The 16,531-nt window shown below is 47.3% G+C and overlaps 1 protein-coding gene across 4 annotated transcripts in view; it reads left to right on the forward strand.

The window, feature by feature from the left end:
• fryb (furry homolog b (Drosophila)) overlaps positions 1 to 16,531 on the forward strand; it is a 69,819-nt gene that overhangs the window by 30,111 nt on the left and 23,177 nt on the right. For all 4 annotated transcript variants that reach the window (XM_071205535.1, XM_071205533.1, XM_071205534.1 and 1 more), the window contains exons 15-33: positions 1,415 to 1,586; positions 1,671 to 1,803; positions 2,057 to 2,164; positions 2,325 to 2,451; positions 2,584 to 2,700; positions 2,973 to 3,137; positions 3,880 to 3,963; positions 4,088 to 4,347; positions 4,490 to 4,679; positions 5,827 to 5,951; positions 6,732 to 6,789; positions 7,313 to 7,404; positions 13,916 to 14,088; positions 14,264 to 14,424; positions 14,527 to 14,637; positions 14,808 to 14,962; positions 15,113 to 15,212; positions 15,366 to 15,537; positions 16,258 to 16,514. In XM_071205535.1, coding sequence (XP_071061636.1) covers positions 1,415 to 1,586; positions 1,671 to 1,803; positions 2,057 to 2,164; positions 2,325 to 2,451; positions 2,584 to 2,700; positions 2,973 to 3,137; positions 3,880 to 3,963; positions 4,088 to 4,347; positions 4,490 to 4,679; positions 5,827 to 5,951; positions 6,732 to 6,789; positions 7,313 to 7,404; positions 13,916 to 14,088; positions 14,264 to 14,424; positions 14,527 to 14,637; positions 14,808 to 14,962; positions 15,113 to 15,212; positions 15,366 to 15,537; positions 16,258 to 16,514 — 2,760 coding nt within the window. The remainder of the gene's footprint in view (positions 1 to 1,414; positions 1,587 to 1,670; positions 1,804 to 2,056; positions 2,165 to 2,324; positions 2,452 to 2,583; positions 2,701 to 2,972; positions 3,138 to 3,879; positions 3,964 to 4,087; positions 4,348 to 4,489; positions 4,680 to 5,826; positions 5,952 to 6,731; positions 6,790 to 7,312; positions 7,405 to 13,915; positions 14,089 to 14,263; positions 14,425 to 14,526; positions 14,638 to 14,807; positions 14,963 to 15,112; positions 15,213 to 15,365; positions 15,538 to 16,257; positions 16,515 to 16,531) is intronic.

Genomic DNA, 16,531 nt, shown 5'->3' on the forward strand with positions numbered 1-16,531 from the left:
TAAGAACCTCACTTGGAGAGAGAGGGGAAAAGGAGGTTAGTGTGCCGGTTGAAGGTGGCTCAGGTGATCCGGCGGTGAGTAGAGGTGAGTCAGAAAAAGAAGAGCGAATATCGTCAACCTTTTTTTCAAGTGAAAAAAGTGGTTAACAAAGTCGCTTGACAGAAGGGAGGAGGGGGGAAGGGGCTTTGGGGGGGTCCAAGAGGGTGGAGAAGATGGAAAATAGTTTTTTAGGATTGGAATAGGAAGATTGGATCTTATCTTGAAAGAAAGTGCTTTTTGCCTGAGAGATCGAAGCAGAGAAAGAGGAGAGCATTTAAAGCATTGTTGTTTAAAGAGCAAATCCAATGACTCGCAGCCGCGAATGCAACAGTGGTATTGCTTCACCTCGTGTGTCTGTGTAACATCTTGGATAAAGTCTTTAGTGGTTCGGAGGGAGCTGTTTGAAGTTTGATCATCTGTCTCAAGTATTGTCTCATCTCTGCTTGAGGCTAGCGGATTGAAGCCACATTTGCCGTTAGTAGCATACTGGCAACACATCTGATTCTCCGTCTGCGGTCAGTGGTGGGAAATGTAGTGCCACATTTTTTACATGGAAGAAATATGTATGAAATAAAAGTAGATAATATCTCTGCTGCGTTCATTTTGATATGAGAGCTCTTTAAACCACAGTGAAGACGTAAAAAGACTCACCAATGTGTTGTTATTATTATGCTTGGATAATGAAGACATCTTGACACTTACAGCGAAACATCAGGATTTTGAGATGAAAATAATCATTCACCAAGTGCTGTAGAAAATAACATATACTGTAAGATCTCTTCTAAGTACAAAAATAAACCCTTTATTTAGCTGGGGTGTCAAACTCAATGTCATCGGGGGCCACATTATCATTAAGGTTGCACTCAAAGGGCCAGTTGTAACTTTATGTATATATATTTATACATATATAAATATATATACAATTATTTATTATATTACATTATTGTCTATGCATTGGATTATTATCGGATTGGTTAATAACTTTATAATTAACTACGTCTGGAAGCAGAAGTCTAGGGCAATTCATTACAAATAATTGCAAATCTCTTCAGTGCGCATGTCACGAAATGAGAAGCATTGTGGGACATGTAGTTTATGGACAACGTGCTTCTGTAAAGCGGCATGAAACCGTATAATAAACTTGTTTTATTTATTGCAAGCTCTTGCGGGCCACAGAAAATGACACCCCTGAAAGAGGCATTGAATTATTAATGTTATTTAACCATTTTTAAAACAACACCGCAGCCAAACATTCATATACAAGTTTGCATGTCAAAGTGCAAGTGCTGTTTGGTGCATTTATTCGAATTTCTACAAATGTGACATTGCTCTGGATAAACAGACTCTGTGACTCTCTGCTTTCTCTCTACTCCAGCGGATGAACATAGGTCTCCGGGCGTTCCTGGTGATAGCAGATGCTCTGCAACAGAAGGACGGAGAGCCTCCCATGCCCAACACAGGGGCCACTCTGCCCTCTGGAAACTCTCTGAAGAAGAAGAAAACTTATCTCAGCAAGACACTAACTGAAGAGGAAGCCAAACTAATAGGTATGTGTGTGTCTGTAGGCCTTCAAGAAGAATGAATGAAGTCTCTAACTCCACGCGCTGACTGACACTTCCTGTTCTCCACAGGCATGTCCTTGTACTACTCCCAGGTGCGAAAGTCTCTGGACAACATCCTGAGACACTTGGACAAAGAGGTGGGTCGATGTATGATGCTCACCAGCGTCCAGATGCTCAACAAAGAACCAGAAGACATGATCACGTATGTACCTTCAAAGTGCCGCACTGAGGTGTTATTATTCTGCCTGGTATCATAACTAAAGTTGAACATTATTTAAAGAAAATAAATACTGCTATCTCTGTGACTGAGTTTTTGTGGCCCAAGTCCTGACCATAATGATGTGTGATACATATTTATTGTATGTTTATGATAGATGCATTGTTATATTTTGCACATAAGATGATAGCTGTGTTTTGGGTTAGTGTGCTTAATGTTCCCCTCCCTTCTTTGACAGTGGTGAAAGGAAGCCTAAAATCGACCTGTTCAGAACATGTGTGGCTGCCATTCCTCGTATCCTTCCCGATGCCATGTCCAAACCGGAGCTCATCGACCTGCTCTCACGGTCAGTTAGCAACACGACAACTTTGCCTGATGCTATACAAAACACATCTTTTTTTATATTGAGTTGTCACTGATCATTTTCTGCAATGTTTACCTTCCATGAGGCTGTAAAACAAGACCTTGTTTATTGAACTCTGATCATGATGTCATCCCTCCCGCAGACTCACGGTGCACATGGACGATGAGCTTCGTCTTATTTCCCAGAACTCCCTGCAGAGCCTGTTGCTCGATTTCTCCGACTGGAGGGAGGACGTCCTGTTTGGTTACACACATTTCCTGTTGCGCGAGGTATGAATGAACTCGACAGAAACAGGCTGCTTCCTCGACAGTAAAACATTATATGTTGCATTTGCATTGGTCACACTTCCTTTCAGGTGTGTAGGCTTGGTTTATTGATACACTATTTATGTTTTGTTTTAGGTTCAAGACACCCATCCGGGTCTGCAGGACTCATCAGTGAAGCTCCTTCTCCAGCTGCTCACACAGTGGAGGTTAGCGCTGCAGCTCCAGGGGAAGACGCGAGGAGGAGTGAGTGAGGTTTGGAGTTTAAAATTATATCTTCTTAAAAGAAAACAATTTTAAAGACACATTTGGTCATTGGTTCACTCTAGAATTTCTCAGAGATTACTGGGTGTTTTTGCACTCGTAAAAAGACACTAATGAGCTAAAAATGGCTTTGGATTTCTTCATTTTTACCATAGAAAAGTGTTAACTATCATAACAACAGGTTTAGCTACTGGTTAAAAAGCCAATTTACAGTAATATCTGTTACAAACTTCTCCCCCCTCGTTGTCTTCCCTCTCCTTTAGTCCAGCCCCAGACTGCCGGAGCGAAGCCCCCACTGCTCAGTGCTGCATGCGGTGGAGGGCCTGGCTCTGCTGCTCCTCTGCTCCTGTCAGATCAGCACCAGGAAGCTGGCTGTCGGCGTGTTAAGAGAAATACGCTGCCTCTTCACTGCTCTGGGACATGCTGAGGTACAGTTTGGAAAACTCACTTCTTCACCAAAAACATGTTATGCTGCTACTGTCAAATTTCTATCCAGAGAGGACACGAAAATATTAGAATGGATAGTAGATAGACAGGGGGTCTGCGGGGTCTTAAAAAGTATTAAAAGTTAATAAATCAATTTAGCGAAAAATAAGGCTATTAAAAAAATTAAACAGCATTTTCCAAGGTATTACATTTTGTAGCTTGTTTTCAATAAGTATATAAATTATCCAAAGAGGTTGTGTTCCACAGTCTGCCTGAATGTAATCATTGCGTAGGTGGGTAGTGTGATTCTGTGTAGTTTATTTATGGCATCCCGTTGGCTTTGACGTCATCTGAACAGGACATCGCGCGCTCACTGCTTGATAGCGCGCGAAGGTCCGTTTACGCCGGTTGTTAAACAACATCGTTATGGGGAAATGCAAGTTTGCGTCCAAATGGTCGGAAGATAAGGAGGAAGGACAATCAATACTGTATATAGTCAGTGTGTCGCCAATGTAACCGGTTAGAACTCAAAGTGACGATGAGGTCATACATGTATGGAAAGGGTCTTAAAAAAGGTCTTAATAAGGGATTACATTTGACTTCAGGATTCCTGCATATACCCTGATAGAGATCCACCTGACTCTAGTTGCGATTAAATATGCAGCGCATGCAGGCTGTGAATTGTCTCACATTGTATGACGCTGTTATAAAAATAGCTGATACTATAAATGTCTCTCTCTCCAGGACGATGACAAACCCATGATAGAGGTCATGGACCAGCTGAGCCCGGCTGTAATGGACAGCTTTGTTCATGCTGTGTCTGACTCCGTAAGTGTATTTATATGAAGTGTGTATCAGTACAATCAGATTAATTATTCATATCATAATCCTTCAAACCCCTTACCCCCGCTGCTGTGTGTAATTCTTAAATTCTTCCCCTCCTCTCCATTAGTCCACCTTGCCTCTCAACCACCACGTTGACCTGCAGTGGCTGGTGGAGTGGACGGCTCGGCTGGTGAGCAGCTCCTACGACGTGAAGAGTCCGAGTCACGTCTGGATCTTTGCTCAGTGTCTCAAGGACCCCTGGGTGCTCTGTCTGCACATCTTCTTGCGGCAGGAGCACCTTCCCAAACACTGCCCCACCGCCCTGGGGTACGCCTGGCCCTACGCCTTCACACGGCTACAGCTGCTGCAGCCTCTGGTCGACCCCAAGTACGAGGACACAAATTAATTATATTCTACATTCTTACATTTCATTATAGAATTATATTGTGTCTCGCAAAACAATTGGTGTATGTCTTTGAACGATTAAAGTATCTGATCACCTGCCTTTTCTTCTTTTGTCTTCCTGCAGCAGTCCAGTGAATGCGAAGAAGACGAGCACGGCAGGATCCAGTGACAACTACATCTCTCTGTGGCGGAACTACCTGATCATGTGTCTCGGCGTGGCTAAGCCGAGCATCATGTCCCCCGGTCACCTCAGAGCCTCCACACCAGAGATCACAGCCACCACGCCCGACGGCAGCATCACCTATGACAACAAGGTGCGTGTTAGTGCCATACAATTTCCTTTTAATATACTGTACATTACTTTTCATTATTTTTATTTTTATTTTCAGGTTTTACAGGGGAAAAAAACACAGACAGTATTGTAGCAAGTATATCAGATAAAAGTATACTTCGGGACAATGGTAGATTTTGCATACATATCCCAACCATCTAGTTAAGCTAGAGCAGGGGTGTCAAACTCAAGGCCCGGGGGCCAAATCCGGCCTGCAACTTCATTTTATGTGGCCCGCAAGAGCTTGCAAAGAATATAATACGTTTATTATATGGTCACATTACATGCCACTTTACAGAAGCAGATTGCCCATAAACTACATGTCCCACAATGCATCTCATTTTGTGAAATGCACACTGAAGAGACTTATTTGCCCTGGACTTCTGCTTTCAGACGTAGTTATTTATGAAGTTATTACCCTATTCCATAATAATCCAATGCAGAGGCAATAATGTAATATAATGTTTTATGTATATTATATATTTGTATATTTATATAGTTACAACCGGCCCTTTGAGTGCAACCATAATGCTGATGTGGCCCGCGATGAAATTTAGTTTGACACCCCTGAGCTAGAGGGAACAGATAACAAAAATACATACAACAAAGACAGTTCAAAATAAAAAATGTCAATAGATTTATTATGTTATAGGCTCTGAAATTTCAGGATCACCAAAATCACCAAATCATAAACCTTAAAAATGTAATTTAGAATAAATTAAAACATAAGTTTTAACACAAAATCTTTACATTGGAGGTATTGTAACTAGAAAATGATTGGCGTTTTTGCTTAAAAAGATGAATGATCAAAAGATGAAATGAAAGTTTATTAAACCTAATTCAAATTAAACTTATCGTTGAATTAGCTCTAAGGGACACAATTGAATATATTGTTTTTCTGAACTGATACCCTGATGAATGTTGTTTTAATTAAGATTTTTCATTTTTGTTTACACATTAGCGCTGTCATGAATACTTAAGTACCAGAAAACGCTAAAATGGTTGAAAACACTGGGCTCATAATGACGGGGATTTAAAGTTAAATGTATAATGTTTGCAGTGAATTTGTACCAGTCCTAGGTTGGTAATGTTGCCTGACCAATGTTTGTGTTGTTCTTTTCATCCCTCAGGTTATAGGCACTCCTTCGGTAGCCTGGCTTTTAAAACAGCTCGTCCCACTGATGAGAGCTGAGAGTTTGGAGATCACCGAGTCGCTGGTGCTGGGGTTCGGATGCACCAACGCTCTTGTCTTCAGGTACTGGAACAGGAACATGCAGAAATGTACATCCAGTATACACAGAATCAAGTGCTAGATGCTGTTTTATCAATTAAGATATCCAATAATGTGTGAATAACAAAATTAATTCCCTACTCAATGCTCAGATGACGGTTCAAAAATGTATGTGCCGGGGCCTGTTGTCCTGTGGTGTAAGCTTCTGCAGAGAATAAACACACAAAGCCTAAACTGAGGAAACCCCATCAGACATATGCAGAATAGAAAATGGATGATGTGCTAGATTTGGTACTTATCTCTTACATAAGAAAGCCTTTTCACACTGCCTTCTTCTGTTACTGAATCCAATCTGTTCTTACATTCTCTTCATAACTGAGATGAGCTGCATGCCTCTTTGACATTCAGATGAGAACAAAAAACCTGCTTCACTGATGTAGAAGAGTAATGTGTTGGAGGGACAGAAATGTATCACATGTTTTCAAACGACAGAGGTTCCATTGTGAATGCAGGTATTTCATTTTGAAGAGATCATCTATTTTTAACCTGAAATGTTTGCCATCAGGGCGCTCATTGATATTAAAGAGATTGAGGCCTCCCCAGACAAATTTGTCTTACATGACTGTGTTTGAGGATTAGTGGTTTTAGGGCATGTGACATTTTGGTTTGCACAAGATGGTTATCTGGTGAAAAACAGACTGTCCCTGTAATCAGAGCGTCCTCCACGTACAGGGAGGGAGGATCTGAGGATCTGATCCGTCTCACTTAGCACAAAGCAATCAATTGATTTTCTCCTGTCCATAGGGAGCTAGTCGAAGAACTCCATCCACTGATGAAGGAAGCACTGGAACGTAGGCCTGAGGTAACACACACACACACACACACACACACACACACACACACACACACACACACACACACACACACACACACACACACACACACACACACACACACACACACACACACACACACACACACACACACACACACACACACACACACACACACACACACACACACACACACACACACACACACACACACACACACACACACACACACACACACACACACACACACACACACACACACACACACACATTATTGATCCCAGATAGATAATTATGAAAAAATACTATGATGAAGTATAATGTGAATCCAGAGTCAGTAGACGTATATCTTTCATGTGTTAATGTACGCTCTCAGCCATTAGAGAAGTTTCCATTGGTCAATAATTATGTATTTATGAAAATGGACTGCTACAGTAATGTAAAGTTATGTCATTCTTCCTTTCAAAACCAATTATCCCAGTATAAACAAAACAACATGCAGTATATTAAGACACTTTTAGTAGTTAATGGAAAACCTGCCTGTGCTTTCAGAACAAGAAGCGCAGAGAGAGGAGGGATCTTCTCCGGCTGCAGCTGCTGAGGATCTTTGAGCTGCTGGCTAACGCAGGAGTTATCAGTGACAGGTAGCACACACATTAAATCGATAGTTACGGCTGTAACTACGGTCCTATGAGTCCCGGATGACCGCCAGAGGCGGTGCTTTAGCACTGGATATGTCCATCGCGCGCATGCGCAGCTCGAGTACCAATAACAACAAAGTCACCTGTGACCCACGTGACACCGGCTATATCAGCCGGTATTGTCAGAGGATCTGTTCCCCGAATCTTCTCGCGAGCACACAAGAATTCTGAGTGACAGGGAACTCTGGCGGTCATCCGGGACTCATAGAACCGTAGTTACAGCCGTAACTATCGTTCTATTTCGTCCCTACTGACCGCCAGAGGCGGTGCTTTAGCACTGGATGACCTATACCAACAATGTCATGAAGAATCCAAGCCCTTGCTCACCACTGGAAGCAGCGGAGCTCGGCAAAAGGACCACGCCCAAAGAATGGGGAGTGGCGACATTGACCTGATGACAACTGGAGAATGTGCCAGAAGACGCCCACGACGCCGCGGCGCAGATGGTCTCCAGGGGCACCCCTCTCAGGGCAGCCCAATATGTTGAGATGCTCCTTGTAGAGTGGCATCTCAGCCTGGTGGCAGGGGGCGGCCACTGGCCCCGTAAGCCTGTGAGATGGTATCGACAACCCAGTGGGGAAGCCACTGGTTAGAGGGCCTAACCTCCTTTAGTGCCGCCAGGGCAAACTCAAGAGTTGCTCCTCCTGCCGTATACAGGCAGTAGCCTTGATATACGCCCTTTGGGCACCCCCCGGGCACAGCAACTTCGATGTGCCGTACTCCTGAATGTCAAAGCGTGCCAGCTGGGCAGGCTGATTGAAGTGAGTTTGTGGAAGGACCCCGGGCGGGAATGCCACATTTGCCCAAAGGGCAACGCATGAGAGTCCCACCTCGGGCATGTATTGTTTATGGAGAGGACATGCAACTCCCCGACTCACTTCCCTGAGGCTATGGCAAGCAGAAATGCTGCCTTTGTGGGCAGCCACCTAAGCCCCACCTGGGCCAGGGGCTCGAAGGGAGGAGGTGATAGGGCATCCGGCAGCAAGGGCAGGTCCCAAGCCGGAGCCCTCGGGGTGCAAGGGGGACGCTGCCGTAAAGCCCCTCTCATAAAGAGGGACACCGACCTGTGGCACCCCGCCGTGGCGCCGTCGACCCGAACATGTTGGGCAGAATCGCAGCCACATAAATTCAGAGTGGAGTGAGAACGTCCACTATCTAGAAGGGACTGTTGTCTAAGCAACAATGTACATGCTGTCCCCAAGGAACACGCACATTCTTGCCCCCCAGTTGGGGTAGAAAGTGCGTGAGTGCAAGCTGCACGGCCCGAAGCTCTAGCACGTTGACCCGGCGCGCACTCTGCTGGGCAGACCACTGACCCTGAACGGTCCTGCCCTGCCGCACTGCACCCCACCCTGAGAGACATGCACCTATGGTGATGGTCTCCTGGCGGGATGAGATGGCGCCCATGGGCACGCCTACCAGAGATAGGCCCTGCCCCTCCAGCGTGACGGAGAGTGGAGCAATGCTGCGACACCCTGACTTCACTGTGCCTGTGCCACTTGGCGTCCAAGTGAAGGCTGTTCAGCCACATCTGCATGGGGCACAACGACAGCGGGCCTAAGGGCCCAGCGGCCGAGGCAGCTGCCAGTCTGCCCAAGGGCCGGAGGAACTGAATATAAGACACCCTCTTGCCCGGCCCACGTGGAAGTAGGCATCCCTCGGTTGGGAACCACTCCACCTGTGCGTATGCAGTAGTCAGCATATAGAATGGCAGCACCTTCAGGAATCTGTTGATTCCTCTGAGGTCCAAGATCGGGCGAAATCCGCCGACTTTCTTGCTCACGAGAAAGTATGCCGAGTAGAACCCCCTGGCTAAGCAGAGGGTCTTACTGGGTTGATTGCGTCCTTGGACAAAAGGACGGACAACTCTTGGCCCAGAGGTAGGGCCCCTGCCGGATCGCTGACGACTGTCAATTAGACCCAGCCGAAGGCTAGGGGCCGGAGCTGCGGTCCGTACCCCTGGGTTAAGGTGAAAACCACCCAAGGGACGGAAGTACAGACTGCCCAGAAACTGAGCTGCTGCTGGGAAAGCAGCCGCTGACCACCCTCGGGATTTCAGAGCCCAGCCCCCCGGACCCTGGAGCCTCTTGGGGGGTTCCGGTCAGGCTCTGGGGCACGAGGCCGCCTGGAAGGCGGGCGACATGGGGCACGAAAGTCATTGGGAGGCGGTTGAGTGGGCCGCTAAGACCTCTGCAGACCACCCCTGTAATCCAGCGGCTGAGTGCGGCTGCTAGAGTGGCCCCTGGGCCTGCTGGAAGTGGGCACAGGTCTGCGAGGACCCGAGTGCTGCTGCCTGGTCTGCCTAGCTTGGGCGGCACACTCCAGTGCCTCCGAGGGCAGCTGATCTAAACAGCTCCCCTGGCTCGACTGGTACGCGACGGAGGACTCTCCGTCAACCGGAGGAGGTGCGTCAGCCGAAGGAGGGGCGCCCACCGAAGGGGGGGGGGGGGTTAGCAGCCCCTACACCGGGCCCAGGCTGAAGGGCCAAGAGGCGACTTCATCATGCCCCTATCGGCAGCTAGCCGATCCACTTTAGAGGACAGCCTATTTCTAGTCCTTCTATTGGGGGGAGCACACAAAGCCATCGCTCCCTCAAGTTGCCGGGAACGGCCGAATTGATCTGGAGGAGTACGTGACAAGGAGAGGTGTCTGTTGGCTGCTGCCAGACGTTCCACCTCAGTGATTCGAGCCACTCTGAGCACCCGAGGCATGCAGCTACAGCTCATGCAGGCGTTTACCGTGAGAACCTCCCTCAGATGCTCGAATTTCGTCCCCACTGACCGCCAGAAGCGGCCGAGGCAGGAGGGGCAGCGGTCGTGGCCGTCCTCGGGCTCAAGAGAAACCCTACAGGCGCTACATGAATGAACCATTCTGTAGGTAGCCAGATGCCGCGTAGCCGGGAGCGGGTGCGGGAACACGCCTTCACCAGCTACCTGCTTAATGGAAAGAGTAGAGCGTTGCTGCTACTCGCCGAACAGAAAGAGGGATGTAATTACACCCATGTTACGGCAGAGGGAGCGGGAGCGGGATCACTGCCTTCACCTAGCTGGATTAGTAAATAAGGCAGTTTACCAAGAGCGGGGGCGAAAACACTGCCTTCACTGGCTGAGCTAGAGGCGAGTGCCAGATGCAGCGTAACCGGGAGCGGGTGCGGGAACACAGCCTTCACCAGCTACCTGCTTAACGGAACCAGGCAGTTTAGCGTCTACCAGGAGCGGGGGCGAGAACACTGCCTTCACTGGTTAAATTAAGACGAATGCCAGATGCAGCGTAACCGGGAGCGGGTGCGGGAACACAGCCTTCACCAGCTACCTGCTTAACAGAAAAACAAGGCAGTTTGGCGTCTACCAGGAGCGGGGGCAAGAACTGCCTTCACTGGTTGAGTTAGAGACGAATGCCAGATGCAGTGTAACCGGGAGCGGGTGCGGGAACACAGCCTTCACCAGCTACCTGCTTAACAGAAAAACAAGGCAGTTTGGCGTCTACCAGGAGCGGGGGCGAGAACTGCCTTCACTGGTTGAGTTAGAGACGAATGCCAGATGCAGTGTGACCGGGAGCGGGTGCGGGAACACAGCCTTCACCGGCTACCTGCTTAACGGAGAAACAAGGCAGTTCCGCGTCCACCAGGAGCGGGGGCGAGAACACTGCCTTCACTGGTCGAGTTAGAGATGAATGCCAGATGCAGCGTAACCGGGAGCGGGTGCGGGAACACAGCCTTCACCAGCTACCTGCTTAACAGAAAAAACAAGGCGGTTTGGCGTCTACCAGGAGCGGGGGCGAGAACTGCCTTCACTGGTTGAGTTAGAGACGAATGCCAGATGCAGTGTAACCGGGAGCGGGTGCGGGAACACAGCCTTCACCGGCTACCTGCTTAACGGAAAAACGAGGCCATTTGGCGTCTACCAGGAGTGGGGGCGAGAACTGCCTTCACTGGTTAAGTTAGAGTCGAACGCCAGATGCAGTGTAACCGGGAGCGGGAACACAGCCTTCACCGGCTACCTGCTGAACGGGAAGAGTAGAGCGGTGCTACTACTCGCCGAACAGAAAAAGGGATGTAGCTACATCCGCATTACCGGTAGAGGGAGCGGGAGCGAGAGCACTGCCTTCACCTAGCTGGGTAAAATAAAGAAGCTAACAGTATACGCAAGACGTTAGCCGAGCGGCTGCTGCTAACGATCAAGCGAGATCAAGTCAAATAACACACATGTTTAAGACCAGATAACTCGCTTCTAAAGAATAGAATAGCACAGAGCCGTAGTTACAGCAGTAACCATGGCCAGGGCTCACACGGCATCTAACCGTAGTTACAGTAGTACCTATGGCCAGTACTTACACGGCTTAGCACCGTCGTTACAGTCGTAACTCTGGCCAGTACTTGCACGGCTTGGATACTTACACAGCATAGAGCCGTAGTTACAGTAGTAACTCTGGCCAGTACTTGCACGGCTTGGAACCGTAGTTACAGTAGTAACTATGGCCAGTACTTACATGGTTTAGAACCGTAGTTACAGTAGTAACTATGGCCATTACACGGCATAGAGCCGTAGTTACGGTATTGCCTATGGCCAGTACGTGCACGGCTTGGAACCGTAGTTACAGTAGTAACTATGGCCAGTACTTACGGCTTAACCCCGTAGTTACAGTATTAACTATGGCCAGTACTTACACAGCTTGGAACCGTAGTTACAGTAGTAATTATGGCCAGTACTTACGGCTTAGAACCTTAGTTACAATAGTAACTGTGGCCGGTGCCTAAAAGTGTCAGCCAACGGCTGCCCACTAGACAATATAATATTGGGAGGATGAAATCCTCCTTAATGGCCATACATGCAGAGCACACGGCACACACAGTGAAGATTGTTCTCTGCATATCGTCCTAGTGCTAGGAGTCTAGTACTAGGAGCAGTAAATACCACGATATAGCGCTACTGCAACCATACCATGCATTTACCGGGAGCAGCAGCGAGAGCACTGCCCTCACCGGCTGAGTTAAATAATGAAGCTTAACCGTACATGCAAGGTGTTAGCCAAGCAGCTGCTGCTAACAATCAAGCAACCAAGTCAGAACACAATGTTAAGACCAGATAATTAGCTTCTAAGAAAGAGAACAGCCCGCATAGAACCGTGTCTGGTTACAGTAGTAACCGCACATGCCGAGCACACAGCACCCGCCGTGAAGATGTTCTCTGCATATCATCCTAGTGCTAGGAGTCTAGTACTAGGAGCAGTAATACAACGAACTAGCACTACTGCAATCAAACCCTATGCTACAGGGAGCGGGAGCACTGCCCTGAGTTAATAGTTAAGCTCAACAGCAAGGTGTTAGCCAAGCGGCTGCTGCTAACAAACAAGCGACCAAGTCAGAACACAAATGTTAAGACCAGATAATAGCTTCTAGAAAATAGAAAGTACTTACCTTACTTTCTGCATCTAAACGAAAAACGGGTTTAAAGTATGACACTCTCAACAAGTCTCTCGCTTCATTGACTGATCCATCCACTCAGACTTCCCCCCGACAAGGCTTAGCTGCTTTAACAACGTCGCGCTACTTACGCCTTTGTCACTGACCAGCAGGAAATGGTCCCAGTGCGTCCCGTTGAACGCAGGTCAGGGTCTGAAAACATATTGCATGTTAGTGACTAAAGATTTCACTGGACATGACAAGTAAGCCTTTCTGTGTTTGGTGGTGGATGGGCTTTCCATACTAAATCGAATGAGGGACGCAGCCAAAGCTGGGACTCAAATGCTAATGATAGCTCGGGCACAACGCCACAAGCAGAACTTTCAAAAGAGCATAAGGGCAACTTTATGGGAGAGGAAGCGGAACACTGTCGTCACCAGAAAGTCTAAGCCACAAACAATAAGACGGTAATCAGGACAACTTGGCTGGGAGCGGGTGTGGAAACACAGCCATCACTAGCAACAAGCTGACACAAACCTGTCTGTCGAGGCTCTGCACAGCCGGCGCAGCTCCTGGAGGACGCGTCTAACGACCCGTAGCTCCGACTGTCAGTCGCGAAGCTTCACGCGGCCAGCTGTTTGCAGAGAAATCCCTCCGATCAAACGTTCAAGCCTGAACGCTGTAGGCTACGAAAACGTAGCCACGGTACCCTCGCACAGCGAGAAGATGAAAAGGAACAGATCCTCTGACAATACCGGCTGATATAGACGGTGTCACGTGGGTCACAGGTGACTTTGTTGTTATTGGTACTCGAGCTGCGCATGCGCGCGATGGACATATCCAGTGCTAAAGCACCGCCTCTGGCGGTCAGTAGGGACGAAATAGAACTACTGAGTGCATTTGAGTTTTGTGTTGGTGTTTCCTTGTTCACTTTGGTGTAAAAATTCAAATGTTTTTGAACAGTATACATCATACCACGCTTACTTTCTTTCTTCTGTAATTTCAAGCCTACTGATGCACATGTAAAATAATATTTCCTCCTCCTCCTCACAGCACCAATGGAGCACTGGAGCGTGACTCCCTGGCCCTGGGTGCCCTGTTCCTAGAGTATGTGGATCTGACCCGCATGCTCCTGGAGGCTGAGAATGAGAAGGAGCTGGATGTGCTTAAAGACATCAGGGCCCATTTCAGCGGGATGGTGGCTAATCTCATCCAGTGTGTTCCTGGTAAATCCTTTTTTTTACATCTTTATGACATATATCCTGATACGTTGGTCTTTCATTAGAAATAGATGTTAGCCGTAGCTTTTGCAGTGTTCTCATGCCAGCCAGACTTACAGTAAATGTACATTCTCTGTCTCCCATGTTAACCCTCCGCGTCTCTTTCTCTCGCCCTCCACAGTCCACCACAGGCGCTTTCTCTTCCCTCAGCAGTCTCTGAGACATCATCTCTTCATCCTCTTCAGCCAATGGGCCGGACCCTTCAGTGTCATGTTTACTCCCCTCGACCGTTACAGTGACCGCAACCATCAGATCACTCGCTACCAGTACTGTGCTCTCAAAGTAAGCCATACCAACACTCAGAAACAGAAGGGGTTATTCTGTGTTTTGCGCTTTTGTTTACACAAGCCTCATTATTAACTCATCTAAACGTTTGTCTTTCAGGCCATGTCAGCAGTTCTGTGTTGCGGTCCAGTGTTTGACAACGTGGGTCTTTCCACTGACGGCTATCTCTATAAATGGCTCGACAACATCTTGGCGTGTCATGACATACGGGTAGGTCCACCCTGGGATCAGTTGCGTGTTATTTGTTGCACAGGAACTATGTGTTGCAGTTTTTTCAGTACACCTTAAGAAGTTTGAATAATTCTAACATGTTGATACAGAAGTTTCAGCCCTCTGGTTTACCCCAACTTGTGATACATAATAACATCTGTTTGTCCTAGGTGCACCGGCTGGGCTGTGAGGTGGTCATCCTGCTCTTAGAACTGAACCCAGACCAAATCAACCTGTTCAACTGGGCCGTAGACCGCTGCTTCACAGGATCTTACCAGCTGGCGTCTGGCTGCTTCAAGGCCATCGCCACCGTCTGCGGGAACAGGTGGGGAACTAATGCTGAGTGTTACATTTGTTAAAAATAGCTCAAATATGTGCAACATGGCATTATGGGCATTGAACTCTTATAACTACAATTGAAATGTCGTTTTCCTACACTGCCCTAACAAATGACTATTCTTCCTTACTTTGCCAGGAATTACCCATGTGACCTTGTGACCCTTCTCAATCTGGTGTTGTTCAAAGCTTCAGACACCAGCAGGGAAATATATGAGATCTCCATGCAGCTGATGCAGGTACATACACGTTTGACATAAAGGGCACGTTATCACAGTTCCCTTGTTAAATATTTATGAATTGCATGCAAAGAGGTGAATACAAGAGCACAAACATGAAGCCAAAACCTGATGATGCGTATTGAATTTAAAAGATAATTCATATGTCTGCAGGTGCTGGAGTCTAAGCTGTGTGCGTACTCGAAGCGTATGGTGGAGCAGAAGCCGGGTAATATTCTGTATGGAACGCACGGCCCCCTGCCTCCTCTGTACAGCGTCAACCTGTCTCAACTCTCCATCCAGCTGGCCAGCATGTACCCAGAGCTCACACTGCCGCTTTTCTCAGGTAACTTTTTCAGGGTGAATGTGTACACAAATCACTGGGTCATGACTAGAATCCTATCATGAGGAATCTCCTCTTGCACTTTATGCAGCTCTTGTATCTTCTCTTGCTGCTATATTGTGCTGCCATGTGGTAAATACTTGTGTATGCTGCACTTGCTCTTTTTGCATATCATGTATTTTGTTTTTGCTATGTTTGTCAAATGTAATTTTCTTAAATGTTTTATGTGAGGGACTGCGGATGGAAATTAGCTTAAAGCTAAATCTGGCACTGTTACGCTTGAATGTTCATTACTGTGCATTGTCCCTGCCAAATAAACTATGAAATAAAAAAGTAAAAATGTTTATTTGGTGTAGAACAGTACATCTTAACTGAAGGTGTAAATCAAATAAAAACTCCACTACACTCCAGTACTGTTATGTCCCTTTTTAAACGATCACATTTCAACAGCAACCACTTCACATCAATCCAAATAAGGGAACAAGAGGTGCTCCTGAAATGCAGATGTATCATCATCACAGTCTGATCTAGTGTATTAAATACTAAAGCAGGCAGAATAATCTCCAAAACAACACAATCTCTTGGAGCACATATATTAAAGATCCCAGTGTTCTTCCTGATAGAGTTGTTAAAAGGTTTTCTCCTAGTAATGAACACATTTAAAGAACACTCTTCTTTCTCATGGCACTGATAACATAAATCCCTATTTTCTGGCCCCTGCAGAGGTGAGCCAGCGATTCTCAACAACCCACTCCAACGGCAGGCAGATCATGCTCTCCTACCTGCTGCCCTGGCTCAGTAACCTAGAGCTGGTGGACACGGGGCTCCTACCCCCGGCCTCGAGCCCCTGCACACCAGAGGAGGAACCCCACGGTCCGGGGCAGGGCATGGGTCTGGCCCCCAGTCTGAGGGGCAGCGGATGGGGCTCCCTGCAGGCCACCTCGCTAGTGCTCAATAACCTCATGTTCATGACTGCTAAGGTAGGTTTTTTTTAATT

The sequence above is a fragment of the Pseudochaenichthys georgianus genome, chromosome 14 (genome assembly GCF_902827115.2).
Source record: "Pseudochaenichthys georgianus chromosome 14, fPseGeo1.2, whole genome shotgun sequence".
In the NCBI taxonomy this organism is placed as follows: domain Eukaryota; kingdom Metazoa; phylum Chordata; class Actinopteri; order Perciformes; family Channichthyidae; genus Pseudochaenichthys; species Pseudochaenichthys georgianus.